Source organism: Anomaloglossus baeobatrachus, chromosome 5 (assembly GCF_048569485.1).
Source record: "Anomaloglossus baeobatrachus isolate aAnoBae1 chromosome 5, aAnoBae1.hap1, whole genome shotgun sequence".
Classification (NCBI taxonomy): domain Eukaryota; kingdom Metazoa; phylum Chordata; class Amphibia; order Anura; family Aromobatidae; genus Anomaloglossus; species Anomaloglossus baeobatrachus.
The window spans coordinates 492,115,091-492,133,238 of NC_134357.1; the positions used below are offsets into that span (position 1 = coordinate 492,115,091).

Here is an 18,148-nt window from a genome sequence, read left to right on the forward strand (position 1 = left end):
CCTCAGTTTTTTTGTAATTTACCCTGAAGCCTGAGGCCTTTCCAAAATTATTCAATGTGTTCATTATCTCTGGAATCGCTTGAGAGGGATTGGCAATAAACAATAAAATATCATCGGCAAAAGCCAAAAGTTTAATTGTTGTCCCACCGACTCTCATGCCCTGAAATATTGCTAAATTATGTAGGGTCCTCAACATTGGGTCCAGAGCCAAATTAAACAATAAAGGTGACAAGGCCTCGTTCCCCTGCCTCGTTCCCCTCTGTACCTCAAATGGCTCAGAGAATGTATTATTTATAGATAGTCTGGATTTGGGTTCTGTGTATATCATCTTGACTGCTTCGCAAAACCAGGATCCCGCCTGGCGACATGCCAAAAGATTATGTAAATAGGCCCAAGAGACCCTGTCAAAGGCCTTGTCCGCATCAAGGCTAACTACTATATGTTTGGTACATCTATGCTTCCTGCTATAAGAGATAGCCCCAATAGCCGTCCTGATGTTATAGGTGATGGATTTCCAGTGCACGAATCCCGTTTGGAAGGGCAGAATAAGATCTGGAATCACTTGTTGTAATCTACCAGCTAGTATTTTAGTAAAGATTTTAAAATCAGAGTTGAGTAATGAGATGGGTCTGTATCCCTCCACCTGTAGTGGGTCTTTTCCTGGCTTAGGTAATACTATAATGTTTGCCTCATTGAACCTGTCAGGAATTATTCTATCTGTGACTATCTTATTATACACTGCACATAGATGAGGACCGATAGAGGCTCCCAAGATCTTATAATATTCGTTACTAAATCCGTCGGGCCCTGGGCTTTTGGCTAGTTTAAGAGTGCCAATAGTTTTTACTATTTCTGAAATATTTATAGGGGCGTTTAGTACTACTCTTTGTTCCTCTGTCAAGATGGGCGCAACGGTACTATGGATAAAATCAGCTTCCCCGTCACTAAGATCATTTTCTGATCAAAATGTGTTACATGCTATCCTGTATTTTATTCCTCTAGCCATGGAAGGCTATTTTTTATAGATTTGCTAATAAAGGATTGATTGTATTACCATGGACATAAGCTGCTGGATGAACTCTTTCTCAGAGATCCAAATTAGTCCAAGTAGGGAAACCTCTGCTAGTTGAGGTCCCCACACCATGGTATGGACCACCTTTATACTATAGGATTGTACCCAATTTACTGTGGGACATCAGCTGAAGGTAATCCAGGTGACTGTAAAGGCCAGCTATGATTGATAACTGGATATTTCTACAGAAATCACATTACATATATCAATAAAATTCTTACCTTGAATATGTGGATATTGTATCATTAACAGGAGACTGAACTGGAGAGTATTCATTGTGGTCTCTGTTCCAGCTGTGAATAGTTCAAAGGCTGAAACTACCAAATTATCTTCATTAAACTCTCCACAACTTATTTCATCTTCCTGGAAGTCAAGAATTGAATGTGATTTGTCTTAAAATGTTGTCATTATACAGTGCCTACAAGTAGTATTCAACCCCCTGCAGATTTAGCAGGTTTGATAAGATGCAAATAAGTTAGAGCCTGCAAACTTCAAACAAGAGCAGGATTTATTAACAGATGCATAAATCTTACAAACCAACAAGTTATGTTGCTCAGTTAAATTTTAATACATTTTCAACATAAAAGTGTGGGTCAATTATTATTCAACCCCTAGGTTTAATATTTTGTGGAATAACCCTTGTTTGCAATTACAGCTAATAATCGTCTTTTATAAAGACCTGATCAGGCCGGCACAGGTCTCTGGAGTTATCTTGGCCCACTCCTCCATGCAGATCTTCTCCAAGTTATCTAGGTTCTTTGGGTGTCTCATGTGGACTTTAATCTTGAGCTCCTTCCACAAGTTTTCAATTGGGTTAAGGTCAGGAAACTGACTAGGCCACTGCAACACCTTGATTTTTTCCCTCTAGAACCAGGCCTTGGTTTTCTTGGCTGTGTGCTTTGGGTTGTTGTCTTGTTGGAAGATGAAATGACGACCCATCTTAAGATCCTTGATGGAGGAGCGGAGGTTCTTGGCCAAAATCTCCAGGTAGGCCGTGCTATCCATCTTCCCATGGATGCGGACCAGATGGCCAGGCCCCTTGGCTGAGAAACAGCCCCACAGCATGATGCTGCCACCACCATGCTTGACTGTAGGGATGGTATTCTTGGGGTCGTATGCAGTGCCATCCAGTCTCCAAACGTCACGTGTGTGGTTGGCACCAAAGATCTCGATCTTGGTCTCATCAGACCAGAGAACCTTGAACCAGTCTGTCTCAGAGTCCTCCAAGTGATCATGAGCAAACTGTAGGCGAGCCTTGACATGACGCTTTGAAAGTAAAGGTACCTTATGGGCTCGTCTGGAACGGAGACCATTGCGGTGGAGTACGTTACTTATGGTATTGACTGAAACCAATGTCCCCACTGCCATGAGATCTTCCCGGAGCTCCTTCCTTGTTGTCCTTGGGTTAGCCTTGACTCTTCGGACAAGCCTGGCCTCGGCACGGGTGGAAACGTTCAAAGGCTGTCCAGGCCGTGGAAGGCTAACAGTAGTTCCATAAGCCTTCCACTTCCGGATGATGCTCCCAACAGTGGAGACAGGTTGGCCCAACTCCTTGGAAAGGGTTTTGTACCCCTTGCCAGCCTTGTGACCCTCCACGATCTTGTCTCTGATGGCCTTGGAATGCTCCTTTGTCTTTCCCATGTTGACCAAGTATGAGTGCTGTTCACAAGTTTGGGGAGGGTCTTAATTAGTCAGAAAAGGCTGGAAAAAGAGATAATTAATCCAAACATGTGAAGCTCATTGTTCTTTGTGCCTGAAATACTTCTTAATACTTTAGGGGAACCAAACAGAATTCTGGTGGATTGAGGGGTTGAATAATAAATGACACTCTGAATAAACTTTTCACAATTTAAAAAAAAAAAAAAAAAAAAAGAAATAACATGACTCCGGAATGTCTGACTAAAGGCCTTGACCTTTACCCAACAGCCCCCTACCCCCCAGGGTTCTTATCTAAAATAAACACAAACACTGCGTGACGTTGGATATAAAGGCCACAGCAGCCCCATTTATTAGTAACAGAAACATAAGCCATGTAACAATACAATTCTTCATTGAAGAACCCCCGAAAAAGGAGGGGGGGGGTACCTGAAGGTTAACCAAAATGTTCCTTGCAACATCAGCCCACCTCCTGACCCTCAGCCGCAACACACCGACTCGAGAGCCCAAGCCAGATGTTGCCCACACTATGTCCCGCTGAGACTCAACCCAGCAAGGACCCGTTTACCAAACAATTGCACCGCTAGAGGTAACCCGCTCCGGCACTGGGTTCCGTCCTCTCCTCTGTGCAAACCCCCACCTTCAGACACCCCCCTCCTTTCCACCACCGCGAGTGCGCATGACCCCTTGTGCGCGCGAGTCCTCCCACACCAACAAAGCCTTCTCGACCCCCTCCATAAGCCCTAAGGCCCAAATATCATTTCCCACCGAATTTAAATGGACCCCGTCCCGCCGCAACAAGTCGGCGGACGCCGCTTCCAACTCCGGGTGCCGAACCGAGACACCCCCGACCCAGGAAATAAAACGCCCAATCTCCCGATTCACTTTGCTTCGTGCTCTGTTAACTGCCTCCACCGACCTGGCGTGCCGCCATGCCAGCCGCGCAACAATATCAGACCAGACAATTACTAGACCCGGGTGGGAGGACAGGAGCCGCAGGCAGTCACACTTTATATCTTGTATCAGGTCCCTGGAAGCCCGGAGACCCAGGTCATTCCCACCCGCGTGTAGTACTACCACGTCCGGTGCTCTATCCAACTGTGAATGGTGGCGCCAGGTAGGCAACACCTCACTCCACAGCATACCCCTGACGCCGATCCATCGCACTGTCGCCTTTTCCCTGAGGACCCCCAACTGACGGCCGTCCGGTCGTATTCCCGCACGAAACGCCCCCCAATACACGTATGAGTGGCCGAGCACCCACACCAATAATGGTAAACCTACAAAACAAAAGGTGACAACACGGGGGGGGGGGGACACGTGGAAGAAAAGGGGGTAATGAGTACCAAACAAATACCGCCCCCGACCCCCCCCCCCACCAATATCTCACAACAAGTTCGGCCGGACGTAAGATCTAAACCTGGCCGAGTCCCATCGTCCAATGTTACGGAGAGCCTGCGCGCCCAGGCCCCAACGAGCCGCCTGAGTCGCAGCCCCAATCCGAAAGGAATGTGACGCGAACTCAGCCTCGTTGAGACCGCAACACTGCAGGCACCTCCGAAAGATACAGACAAATTGGTAACTGGACAAGGCTGACCCGTCCTGGTGGGACAAAAGGAACCCCGGGCGAGTTCCCCTCACTTCTAAAAACGCCGACAGCCATTTAACAGGGCATTCCGCTAAACCTGGGTTCACCCCACAGTTCCACCACCCGACCTCTACCCAGCTGGTCCGTCTTTGACCGTCTCAAGCAACACCGTACCGCATCCATACCGCATGCCACGTCCTCCAACAACAAACCTCCGTGACTCCTCGTGTTCCTGCTCACCAATTCACTAATTCTGAATGCCCCAAAGAAGGCCAAAAGAAAAGCGGTCCCAAACAACTGGCATTCATACTCCGAACAACACACCCGAGGCAAAACCGACAACAGCTTGCCCAGCAGCTCAAAAGACACCGGGCGCCGAAGGTCTCGGCGCGCCCCCGCCCTACGGTAACCCTTCAACGCCTGGCGCACCCAGAACTCTTTAGTGACATCCTTCCAGCCCAGTAACCTGAAAAAGAAAGCAATGCCCGCCAACCTACCCGCAACCGCCGACCACGAAAGGCCTTCTTCCTTTGCCCTGCCCATCATGAACAAAACTAAATAAACTCTGTCACCTTCAGGTACATCACCTCCCACCTCATCAACCAACTCGAGCCAACGGTCCCACGCTGCATTATAGCTGCGCCACGTACTGGGTGCCACCGAATGTCTGATCAATTCCCAGGCCGGCTGCAAACCAGGTCCCACAACCAGACGGGCCACACGGTCTCCTGCTGCTCCGCGTCCGGCGCCAGCATTCGAAAGCGGTCCCACTGGAAGCGAGATAAAGCATCAGCCACGGAATTCAGCACCCCCGGCACATGTACAGCGCAGACCCACAAGTTCAACTCCAGACATTTCAACACCAAATGACGCAAGAGATCCACCACCGGGGGGGAATCAGCTGTCAACTTGTTAACACACTGAACGACCCCCAGGTTGTCACACATGAAACGCACCTTTCCTTCTTTCAAATCCTGTCCCCAAACCTCTATGGCCACGACAATAGGAAAAAGTTCCAACAGGGCCAAATTCCTAGTCAGACCGGAAACCCGCCACGAATCAGGCCACCTGCCGACACACCATCTCCCCCCAAAATATGCACCAAAACCACTGGATCCCGCCGCGTCCGTATAAAGGACCAACTCCTCATTGGACACCACCTCACGAAGCCACAATGACCGTCCATTATACAGCTGCAAAAAACGGGACCAAACTCTCAGGTCCGCCTTGTGCTCCACCTTCAAACGCACAAAATGCAAAGGGTGCAACACACCGGTAGTGGCTTGAGCCAAGCGACGGGAAAAAACTCTTCCCATCGGCAAAATCCTACACGCAAAATTCAACTTTCCCAACAGGGACTGCAAATCCCGTAAACGAATCTTCTTGGCCTCAATGGCCCCTTGAACGCAACGCCTCAAATCCGCCAGCTTGTCCTCCGGCAAGCGGCACTCCATGGCAACTGTATCTAGCTCGATACCCAGGAATTTCAAAACAGTAACCGGACCCTCCGTTTTTTCAGGCGCCAACGGAACGCCAAAGCGGCGAGCAACCTGCTCCACTGTCCGAAGCAAAAGGGAACACTGCGAGGACCCAGCAGGTCCCATGCACAAAAAGTCGTCCAAGTAATGCAACACTGAATCTAGGCCCGCCTCCTCCTTAATTACCCATTCCAAAAAACAACTAAACTTCTCAAAATAGGAACATGAAATTGAACAGCCCATAGGCAAACAACAATCTACATAAAACTTGTCCTCCCACCAACACCCCAACAGGTGAAAACTGTCCGGGTGCACCGGCAACAGGCGGAAGGCAGCTTCTATATCCGTTTTCGCCAAAAGCGAACCCCAACCCAACTTCCTTAACCATTCCACCGCCTTATCAAAACGAACATACGATACTGAAACCAGCTCAGGATCAATACCGTCGTTCACCGACCTGCCAGTAGGATAGGACAAATGGTGGATGAGCCGAAACTTGTTAGGTTCCTTTTTTGGGACCAACCCCAACGGGGACACCACCAAGTCAGGCAATGGAGGGGCATCAAAAGGCCCCGCCATCCGTCCTAGTTCCACCTCCTTCTGTAACTTATCTGCAACAATCTCACCATGTAGGCGAGTCGACTGTAAATTTTTTAAACGAATCTCTCCCGTCTTAACAACTGACGGTATCTTGAAACCAAAACTAAAACCTTCACTCAACAATTCCGCCGCCACCCGATCCGGGTATCTACTTAGAAACGGCGCCATCCGATCTACCCTCACCGGGGTCCTCCCTTTTTGACGAAGACTCTGCGGCCTTCCCTTTTCCCTTCCGGAAGCACTTGAGATAACTGTGGGCGCCACCACAGCCCGAACACTCGTGCTTGAATCGGCAGGAGGAACCAAATCGGCATTCCTTTTCATTGAACTGCCAGCAAACGCCCTTTTTGGGCCCCGGCGGGGTGCCAAATGATCCCCCACCGGTACCCCCTGGAAAGGACTGCGATGCCGACTTCGGCGCAGCCATCAGTCGCATCCATAGACTGATTTCTTTGTGGTCCCACCGTAAACTGGGTCTGACCGCTTTCCTCTGGCGAAACTGCTCGTCATACCGTAGCCAAGCAGTCCCCCCGTAGGTCCTATACGCTTCACAAATGGAATCCAGATAGCAAAAAAGCGCCGAACAGTTATCCGGAGCCTTTTCCCCCACCACACTGGCCAGTATCACAAAGGCCTGCAACCAATTCTGAAAAGTGCGAGGAATAAGGCGATAACGCCGCCGTTCTTCCTCGTCCTTTTTGCTCTCGTCCGGTTTAACCCGATCCAGATTAAACTTTTCCAACGGAAGCAATGAGAATATTTCAACATATTCATCCTTCCATATTTTTTCCCTGGTCTCCTGCTTCAGATGCGCCCCCAACGGCCCATCAAAGCAGACATACACTTCCCCTCTCGCCTTTTCATCTAAGCGAACAATATCCACTGCAGCCGCAGCTGCGGCAGCGGGAGCCGCAGCTGCGGCCGCGGGAGCCGCCACCACCGGCTCACCAACCACATTGCCACCGGCAACCCCTCCAGCCGCAGGAGTCACAACATCCTGCCCCGTCGCACCCTGCCACACCATGCTAGGGCCCCCCACAGGGGCAAACAAACCCCTGACCAACCTCAACAACTCGGATGCCACACTGCCGTCACCCGGCACCGCATTCATGACCTGCCCACCACTCGGGCCACCAAGCAAACCACCCGTACCACCCACCACATTCACGCCCTGCACGCCATCCATATCGCCAGACACACCATCCATAGCCAAACCAGGTGCACGAGAAATAGGAAAAACTGTGGTCTTACCAGGCTGACTCCGAGAAGATCCCGAAACAGCCGTCACATGTCCTCCGCGTCGCACTCCAGCCATTTCGCCGACATCCACGATATGGTCCCTAGTGTCGTCCTCCGCGACGTCCTCCTCCAAGATGGCATCATCCTCCTCACTGGACCCAGGCCCAGGGAGCCCGCCGTCCGGCAGACTCGACCTTAGACCCCGTCCGCCCGCAGCACCACACATCCTCCGCGCCGTCCGCGACGATCCAGACGCTGGCGCCTCCATTAATCTCCGCCTGGGGCATGCCGTCCGGCATCCCCGCGCGCTCCAGCGGACCCCGACGCCGTCCCGTCGCTGTCCATCCTCTGTGACAAAAGGCCGGGCCCCGCTGATCCGGGCCGTCTCCGTACGGAATCCCCCGCCGGCACTGGGACCCTATGCTCCTGCATAGGCCCCGCTCGGTTCCTGGCCTGTGCTGCCGCTGCCACTGCGGCCTCATCCGTGCCCTGCGATCCCACTGGCCCACGCAACCCAGCTGGCCCCCGTGACCCCGCTGGCACATGCGACCCCGCCGGTCCACGCAACCCCGCCGACCCACGCGACCGCGCCGGCCCACGCGACCGTGGCGGGTCAGGTGACCACGCCGGGTCAGGCAAGCCTGCCGGATCGCGAGGACGCGCCGGGCCGGGTGAGTACGAGGGGTCACGTGACCGCGCCAGGTCAGGTGACTGCGCCAGGTCAGGTGACCGCGCCGACCCACGTGACCGCGCCGACCCACGTGACCGCGCCGACCCACGTGACTGCGCCGACCCACGTGACCGCGCCGACCCACGCGACCGCGGCGGGTCAGGTGAGCGCGCCGGGTCAGGTGAGCCCGCCGGATCACAAGGGAACGCCGGGCCAGGCGAGCGCAGCGGGTCGCGTGACCGCGCTGGGTCAGGTGACCGCGCCGGGTCACGCGGCCGCGACGCGCGCGTCACCACAGTGCGCCGCGAACCGGAAGAGGAGGGGAGGCCGGCCATGTCGCTCACCGCCCCGCTGCCTTGGTGCCCGCGGCCCGACTTCCGGCCGGGGCCTCGCGACGTCCCGGCTCCCGGATCCACCGCCGCACGTCCACTTGGGCTCCGTCTCCGCTGCCAGCTCCTCGGCGTCATCTCAGGGCTGAGGCGCTCCGGAGGCCGCGTTCTTCGCTGCCGCTTCGGAGGCAGGGGGGGTCCCATCTTCCGCGCCGTCGCATCGCTGCAGCTGTTCGTCCATCCACCGCTGTCCACGCTGCTCCGCCATCCTCTTCATCTGTGCCATGAAGTCTTCCATCTTCAGGATCCAGACACAACGATTACAGTCACTGTCCAGGTAGGAATGGCCCACCCCCCTCTGACCTGCCCTATATACGACCCCCTATAGCACCACCCCCTGACCAATCACACTGACCCCTGATCCTGGCTGACCCTTAGCACCACCCCCAGATTTCGCGCCCAAACTGACTTCTCCATTAACCCCTTATTAACCCTATGGCCTGGCATCCCTCCTAGTCATGTAGCCCTCCCTTGAGCCCCTTCGGGGCAGCAGTCCGGGCTCTTCCTTTCTTTTTTGCTGCAGTGCATTTCACACTTCCAGGCTGATCTACAGTCCAAATGTCACAATGCCAAGTTAATTCCGAATGTGTAAACCTGCTAAATCTGCAGGGGGTTGAATACTACTTGTAGGCACTGTATGCCTTTTTAAGCTCCATTTGAAACCTCCATCTATCAACATTTAACAAAGAAATGTGCAACATGCAGCTCTATTCTTGTTGTTAAATTAAGGGTGACAGGAGGGAACCACACCATAACTAGTTTTAGGTTAATGGAATGCATTAGGCACCATTGGGATCTTCGAGACCTAAACAAAAAAATAAGTGTAGTTACCCCATTATGGATGCAGCATTGATGCAAGTGTGGACACAGTCTAACTCTTCCAATAATTGTCATGGCTGGAGCAATTTTACTGAAGAGGATGGACGGGATAACTAACAATCCTAATGGGTGGAAAGTAAATGCTTGTAATTTCACATATTTAATTACCTTATTTGCCCTAATGAGGAAGCAATCAATTAAATCTCGTGGTGAATCTGGATTCAGTGTCTTCCTGTGAGATTCTACTTCCTCCTTGATAAATGACATCATCACTTCACATTCTTGAAATATTGTTTGATGTCTGCCAGGTAGATGCTTCATTATCCTCTCAAATGCAGAATATGCCTGTTGAATGGAGAAGTGAAAGATTTTATGCAGGTTTCAAAGACAATGACCCCATTAATAAAAAAAAAGTGTCAAAATGGTTTCTAAATGCAGAGATGCATGAATATTTTGCGCTTTTTAGTGTTTTATTGCCAAAATTAGTGGCAATTTGATGGGTGCGTGGCGGGGACTTGACGCCCCAACTCATCTATATATATAATTGCCTTATTCTGTCTGTCTGTCTGTCTGTCTTGCTCCAAAATTGTGTCCTTACGGTGACACAAAGCTGATTGGCCGCTGGGCTCGCCATGGCCCCGCCCCCCCACACCGATTGGCCGCTCGCCCAGGCTGCGCCCCCACACGGATTGGCCAGCCGCTCTCCCAGGCTCCGCCCCCCCCACAGATTGGCCTCTCGCCCCGGCACCCTGCAGGCATTGGCAATTCGGCCACGCCACGCCCCGCCCCCCTCACGCAATGCACGCTAGCTCTGGCCCCGCCCCCTCCCTCCCCCCGCGCATTCCCCGAACTGACACGGCTGTCACGGAGGTGAGTACTGTACTCCCCCCCCCACCTCCACCCCCCCCCGGCCCCCGCTCGCACGGGAGTGGTGTGGATACGTTGGTAACCATGCTCGCATGGTTACAAGCGCAGCAAGGTCCTGCTGCGGCAGAAGATCCACACGCACACACATAACAGCACACACACAAACATACACACACATCAGATCACACTCACTCTCACACTCACACACCTCACACACACCTCACACACACCTCACATCGCATCCACACACTCACAGCATCCGGCGATATCGCTTGCTTCTCGGCCTCGATACTGTGCTGTTGTGATCTTCCAGGACCTGACGGAGGATCACATGGCCAGAGGCATGTGATATCTACGGATGTTGTGAGTATCAGCGCGTATGTGCGATATCGTCAGTGTCTGTGTGTGTGAGTGGATGCGATCGGGTGTGTGTGAGTGGATGCGATCGGGTGTGTGTGAGTGGATGCGATCGGGTGTGTGTGAGTGGATGCGATCGGGTGTGTGTGAGTGGATGCGATCGGGTGTGTGTGAGTGGATGCGATCGGGTGTGTGTGAGTGGATGCGATCAGGTGTGTGTGAGTGGATGCGATCGGGTGTGTGTGAGTGGATGCGATCGGGTGTGTGAGTGTCGGCAGAGGAGCACGGCGTGCTGGAGGAGGCTGGGAGCAGAGAGGCTGATCATGGGGAAGGCTGGGAGGAGAGAGGCTGATGCTGGGGGAGGCTGGGAGGGGGAGGGGGAGGCTGGGACAAGGGAGGCTGATGCTGGTGGAGGCTGATGCTTGGGGAGGCTGATGCTGGGGGAGGCTGGAAGGAGAGAGGCTAATGCTGGTGGAGGCTGATGCTTGGGGAGGCTGATGCTGGGGGAGACTGGGAGGGGAAGGCTGATGCTGAGGGAGGCTGGGAGGAAGGAGGCTGGGAGGAGAGAGGCTGATCCTGGGGAAGGCTGGGAACGGGAGGCTGATGCTGAGGGAGGCTGGAAGGAGAGAGGCTGATGCTGGGGGAGGCTGATGCTTGGGGAGGCTGATGCTGGGGGAGACTGGGAGCGGAAGGCTGATGCTGAGGGAGGCTGGAAGGAGAGAGGCTGAGGCTGGGGAAGGCTGATGCTGAGGGAGGCTGGGAGGGGAAAGCTGATGCTGAGGGAGGCTGGGAAGAGGAGGCTGATGCTGAGGGAGGCTGGAAGGAGAGAGGCTGATGCTGGGGGAGGCTGGAAGGAGAGAGGCTGAGGCTGGGAGGAGAGAGGCTGATGCTGGGGAAGGCTGATGCTGAGGGAGGCTGTGAGGGGAAAGCTGATGCTGGGGAAGGCTGGGAGGACGGAGGCTGGGAGGAGAGACGCTGATCCTGGGGAAGGCTGGGAGAGGGAGGCTGATGCTGGAGGAGGCTAGAAGGAGAGAGGCTGATGCTGGCGGAGGCTGATGCTGGGGGAGGCTGGAAGGAGAGAGGCTGATGCTGGTGGAGGCTGATGCTTAGGGAGGCTGGGAGAGGGAGGCTGATGCTGAGGGAGGCTGGGAGGAGGGAGGCTGGGAGAGGTAGGCTGAGAGAAGAGAGGCTGATGCACACACACACGCGCGCGCGCGCACTGCACAACACACCACACACACACACACACACACACACACACACACACACCCTGGGAACCACAAACAACTGCCCTACACAGACACCCACACACACAGACAACGCTGCACACACACAACACCCAACACACAAACACCGCGGCACACACAAATATATGCACATACCGCACAACACACACATTGCACAAAACATACCTCCCCCCAAAACACACCACACACACACACAAACCGCGCAACACACACACAACGCTACAGACACACAGCGCTCCACAAACAACGCAACACACGCAACACCGCTCTCACCCCCCGTCACACCCAGAACATGTACAGCGCCTACACAAACACTTGGTAACTACACACAACAACATCTCTCTCTATATATATATATATATATATATATATATATATATATAACAAAAATCATACATGAACTACACAATACATAAATTCTAGAATACCCGATGCGTAGAATTGGGCCACCTTCTAGTCTTATTCATAAAAAGCTGTGGCGTTCCTTATGTCAGAAATCTGATTCCAGTTCCTGGAGGCACAGCACTTATCAGATGCTCCTAAATCATTGAGATGCATGTGCTTCTTAATGAATCAGGTGCATCGTACTCCAAAACACACCCCCATCAAGACTGGTGTAAACAGTGCCAGTCTTGATGAATCAGGGCCAACATGCCACCTTCTTCTATGAAAAGTTGTGAAATTGAGCACAAAAAACTTAGAATATCAAAAGGCTATTCCTCCACTATAGAGAGACTAGCTCCTTTTAATATCTATATCCAGCACTGAGTGAAGCCAGAAGTGGGTAGATATAGAGAAGGTAAAGAGTATGCTGCAGCTGAAGGCTAGGATAATTCTCATCCAGCATACAAAGGGTCCTTAACTCATTCAGCAGTATTGAAATTGGGGGAGGGGGGTGGGGGACACACCATGCGCTGTTTTTTTAAATGATTTATTTAAAATAATTAAAAATGCCTCATGGAGTCCCTCATTTTTTGAGACACAGCCAAGATATGCACATGGCTGGGGGCTGCAGCTTTATATGTGCTGAGTTTCATACTATGGGGGACCCTATGCCATTTTTATTATTTATCTTTACACCACTATACATACAGACAATGTGTGGGAATTCCAAGCAGTCAGACATGCGGTCACACAGGTTAGGTGCGTGGTCTGACTGCAACCAATCACAGATGTTACGACTGCCGGTGGACAGGGGGACTAGTGCACATGTAGAAGGGATAATGAGCGGTTTTGGAAGTAGTATTACAGCTGTGCAGAGACTGATAAGTATAACGTGCCTGCTTTATTCCCAATTTCTTTTTTAATACATTTTTTTAATTATCTGGATGACCAGATCCGGATAGCTCCCGGAGAACTCCAAGCCTGGAGTCACTGCACGGATACTAAGTATCCCTCTTGGATCCAAACTTTTACAGTCTGGGTTTACCCATCACTACTAGGTAAATGTCGTCAGAGAAGTTCACTGGGTTACCTGAGAAAACTAGACAAGACTTCTGCAAAGGAATGAGGCCATTAGACAAGGAAGCCAGTCTTGGTACTTGTGTGATGAGTCTGACAGATAAGTAGCACTCGCATGACATGAGGCCGGAGGACACTACTCAAATGCCTTTTTTGTGTTGCTGGCTATTTCAGCTTGGAAAGGTGATAGTTGTAGGTGCCCTGACAGTGGTAGTGGCATTCAGAGCCAGGCAAAATCTAGAGGCAGAAATCAAGGTGGTGGGAGGCAAGGAAACAAGGAATCTTGGTGTGACGCCCTGGGCAAGCCAGGGGTCACAGGTCACAACACCACACACACCCCACATTCCCTGCAGGAACACCAAGGTCAGAACGCAAATCCTTGTTGCCTTCCTCCAGGGGCTGATGTTCACACCAGGGGGGTGGGCCAGGCGGTTGGCTCCGCCCACCGAGGAGTTCACAGCCCTGGAGGCGGGAAAAACCAGGCAGTTAGAGTTTGGAGGAGGAAATGAGAGGAGAGATGAGTTTAGGGAGTGGAGGAGTCAAGATAGAGTTGGAGTTTGAAGGAGTAAACAGTGAAGTGGTAGAGGAGCAAGAGAAAGGAGTAAAGAGTAGAGGAAAAGTGACAGTTTGAAAGCCTGAAGTTGGTCCGGGTGTGTGCCCCGGACTGAGACAGCAAGGTTGGCAGACGGCGGTGACCGTCTGCAGGAGAGGCTACTCGGAGGTTGCCGAAAGGACCGTGGACGGGTGGTGGCCCGGCGGTACCGGAGCGGTATACGAAGAGAAGCCAGCACCAGTGGCAGGGGCCTTTCGGATCCCGGCAAGGCTAGGAGTCGCCGTGAATTTGCCAAATCCGTCAGTGAAGGGGACCTCTGGGTCTCCCAACAACCAAGTCCCGATTGAAGGCAACAGTCCGACCATTAAGGAGAGACACCACCACCGCCAGGGCACCAGTTTCTCAGGGCCAGCGCCTGCGGGCAAGAGAGGGGCTCCTCCGGCTCATATCCAAGCTGGGGAGTGGGTTACCAGTGGGAACCCATCGCTACCAAAGAACCGTACTAGGTGCAGGGAAGTGACCGTCACCGCTAACTGCAGGGAACATCAGCACCGTAGCCGTCCGAGGGACCCGTCCAACCAGCCGTTTGTTTACCGTGAACTGTGTCATCATCCTTTGGCTGAGTGAGTACCTCCGTGCCGTGCGGCACAGCGCTGCCCCTGCGTCCCTGCACCTCCACAGGCCCCATAACCCGCCTGCTACCCATCCACCTACCTCACCGGGCCCCGGGACAACCAACCCCCCCTACCCACGGAGGGGAGAACTAACATCTAGCTGCTCCATACCATCACTCCCGGGATCCCCGTCCAGAGCAGCGGTGGTGTCACAACCTCACCACAACCGTGGGTGGCGTCACGGACAATAAACTATCCCAAAAACCAAACCCCTTTCACTCACGGGCGAGGAGCGCCGCTCGAGTCCCCGGGATCCGGCCCATCGCTCGAGCCACCGAGCAGCAGCAGGCCGCAGCAGCAGCCGGACCCGAGCAGTGGGAGAGCGCAGCGTCCCCTCCTCCGCCCGCGACATTGGCATTTTACAGACTCAATCAACTGTCAGTCAAGTTAGAGATGTTGATTATGAGGATGATTATGATTGTTTAGTGGACAAGACCTTGGAACCAGCTCAAAATGGTGTTGACCATAAAGAGCAGAGTTGACATTCAGCCAAAAGATTCTCTGGAGGTGTCGCGGGCGGAGGAGGGGACGCCGCGCTCTCCCCCTGCTGCTCGGGTCCGGCTGTCACGGCTGCTGCGGCCTGCCGCTGCTCGGTGGCTCGAGCGATGGGCCGGATCCCGGGGACTCGAGCGGCGCTCCTCGCCCTTGAGTGAAAGGGGTTTGGGTTTTGGGATAGTTTATTGTCCGTGACGCCACCCACAGTTGTGGTGATTATGTGGACACCACCGCTGCTCTGGCTGGGGATCCCGGGAGTGATGGTATGGAGCAGCCAGTTGTTGCTTTGCCCCTCCGTGGGTAGGGGTTGGTGATCCCGGGGCCCAGTGATGGAATTGGAATGGTGGACAGGCGGGGATGGGGCCTGTGGAGGTGCAGGGGCGCAGGGGCAGCGCTGTGCCGCACGGCACGGAGGTACTCACTCAGCCAGTAAACACGACACAGTTCTCGGTAAACAAACGGCTCGTTGGACGGGTCCCTCGGACGGTTCACGGTGCTGATGTTCCCTGCAGTTAGCGGTGACGGTCTCTTCCCTGCACCTATGAAAGTCTCTTTGGTAGCAATGGGTTCCCACCGGTTACCCACTCCTCGGCTTCAAGCTGGGCCGAAGGAGCTCTACTCTTGCCCGCAGGCGCTGGCCCTGGGAAACTGGTGCCTTGGCAGTGGCGGTGTCTCCCCTCATCGGTCGGACTGTTGCCTTCAATCGGGACTTGGTTGTTAGGAGACAGACGTCCCCTTCACTGATGGATTTGGCAAATTATGGCGACTCCTAGCCTTGCCGGGATCTGAAAGGCCCCTGCCCTGGTGCTGACTGTTCTTCGTATACTGCTCCGGTACCGCCGGGTCACCACCCGTCCGCGGTCCTTCCAGCAACCTCCGAGCAGTCCCCTTGCAGACTATCACCGCCGTCTGCTGACCTTGCTGTCACTGTCCGGGGCACACACCCGGACCAACTTCAGGCTTTACAACTGTCACTTTCCACTGTCTCTACTCTCACTCTTTACTCCTTCTACTTCCTCCTCCTAAACTCATCTCTCAAGCTCCTCCACACTTCACTTCCCTAGCTTGACTCTGTTCTGCCTGGTTCTCCCGCCTCTAGGGCTGTGAACTCCTCGGTGGGCGGAGCCAACCGCCTGGCCCACCCCCTGGTGTGGACATCAGCCCATGGAGGAAGGCAAGGCAGGCGCTGGCCCTCAGAAACTGGTGCCCTGGCGGTGGCGGTGTCTCTGTTTTAATGGTTGGGCTGTTGCCTTCAATCGGGACTTGGTTGTTGGGAGACAGCCGTCCCCTTCACTGACGGATTTGGCAAATTATGGCGACTCCTAGCCTTGCCGGGGTCCGAGAGGCCCCTGCCCTAGTGCTGACTGTCCTTTGTACACTGCTCCAGACCGCCGGGTCACCACCCGTCCGCGGTCCTTCCAGGAACCTCCGAACAATCACCCCTCCAGACAGTCACCGCCGACTGCTGACCTTGCTGTCTCAGTCCGGGGCACACACCCGGACCAGCTTCAGGCTTTCTTACTGTCACTTTTACTCCTTTTCTCCAGTTTTCTCCTTTGCTCCTCTACCACTTCACTTCCTTCTACTTTCACTTGACTACTTGTTTACTCCCCCACCTCCTAAACTGATCTGCCTGGTTCTTCCCGCCTCCAGGGCTGTGAACTCCTCGGTGGGCGGAGCCAACCGCCTGGCCCACCCCCTGGTGTGGACATCAGCCCCTGGAGGAAGGCAACAAGGATTTTAGGTTAGCTTAGATGTACAGTTAGGTCCAGAAATATTTGGACAGTGACACAAGTTTTGTTATTTTAGCTGTTTACAAAAACATGTTCAGAAATACAATTATATATATAATATGGGCTGAAAGTGCACACTCCCAGCTGCAATATGAGAGTTTTCACATCCAAATCGGAGAAAGGGTTTAGGAATCATAGCTCTGTAATGCATAGCCTCCTCTTTTTAAAGGGACCAAAAGTAATTGGACAATGGACTCTAAGGGCTGCAATTAACTCTGAAGGCGTCTCCCTCGTTAACCTGTAATCAATGAAGTAGTTAAAAGGTCTGGGGTTGATTACAGGTGTGTGGTTTTGCATTTGGAAGCTGTTGCTGTGACCAGACAACATGCGGTCTAAGGAACTCTCAATTGAGGTGAAGCAGAACATCCTAAGGCTGAAAAAAAAGAAAAAATCCATCAGAGAGATAGCAGACATGCTTGGAGTAGCAAAATCAACAGTCGGGTACATTCTGAGAAAAAAGGAATTGACTGGTGAGCTTGGGAACTCAAAAAGGCCTGGGCGTCCACGGATGACAACAGTGGTGGATGATCGCCGCATACTTTCTTTGGTGAAGAAGAACCCGTTCACAACATCAACTGAAGTCCAGAACACTCTCAGTGAAGTAGGTGTATCTGTCTCTAAGTCAACAGTAAAGAGAGGACTCCATGCAAGTAAATACAAAGGGTTCATATCTAGATGCAAACCATTCATCAATTCCAAAAATAGACAGGCCAGAGTAAAATTTGCTGAAAAACACCTCATGAAGCCAGCTCAGTTCTGGAAAAGTATTCTATGGACAGATGAGACAAAGATCAACCTGTACCAGAATGATGGGAAGAAAAAAGTTTGGAGAAGAAAGGGAACGGCACATTATCCAAGGCACACCACATCCTCTGTAAAACATGGTGGAGGCAACGTGATGGCATGGGCATGCATGGCTTTCAATGGCACTGGGTCACTTGTGTTTATTGATGACATAACAGCAGACAAGAGTAGCCGGATGAATTCTGAAGTGTACCATGATATACTTACAGCCCAGATTCAGCCAAATGCCGCAAAGTTGATCGGACGGCGCTTCATAGTACAGATGGACAATGAGCCCAAGCATACAGCCAAAGCTACCCAGGAGTTCATGAGTGCAAAAAAATGGTACATTCTGCAATGGCCAAGTCAATCACCAGATCTTAACCCAATTGAGCATGCATTTCACT

The 18,148-nt window shown here is 52.8% G+C and overlaps 1 protein-coding gene across 1 annotated transcript in view; it reads right to left on the bottom strand.

Annotated features, from left to right (window-relative positions):
- LOC142311900 (cytochrome P450 2G1-like) overlaps positions 1-18,148 on the bottom strand; it is a 204,365-nt gene that overhangs the window by 19,579 nt on the left and 166,638 nt on the right. The window contains exons 8-9 of the mRNA XM_075350742.1: positions 9,680-9,856; positions 1,294-1,435 (exon numbers count right to left, since the gene is read on the bottom strand). Coding sequence (XP_075206857.1) covers positions 1,294-1,435; positions 9,680-9,856 — 319 coding nt within the window. The remainder of the gene's footprint in view (positions 1-1,293; positions 1,436-9,679; positions 9,857-18,148) is intronic.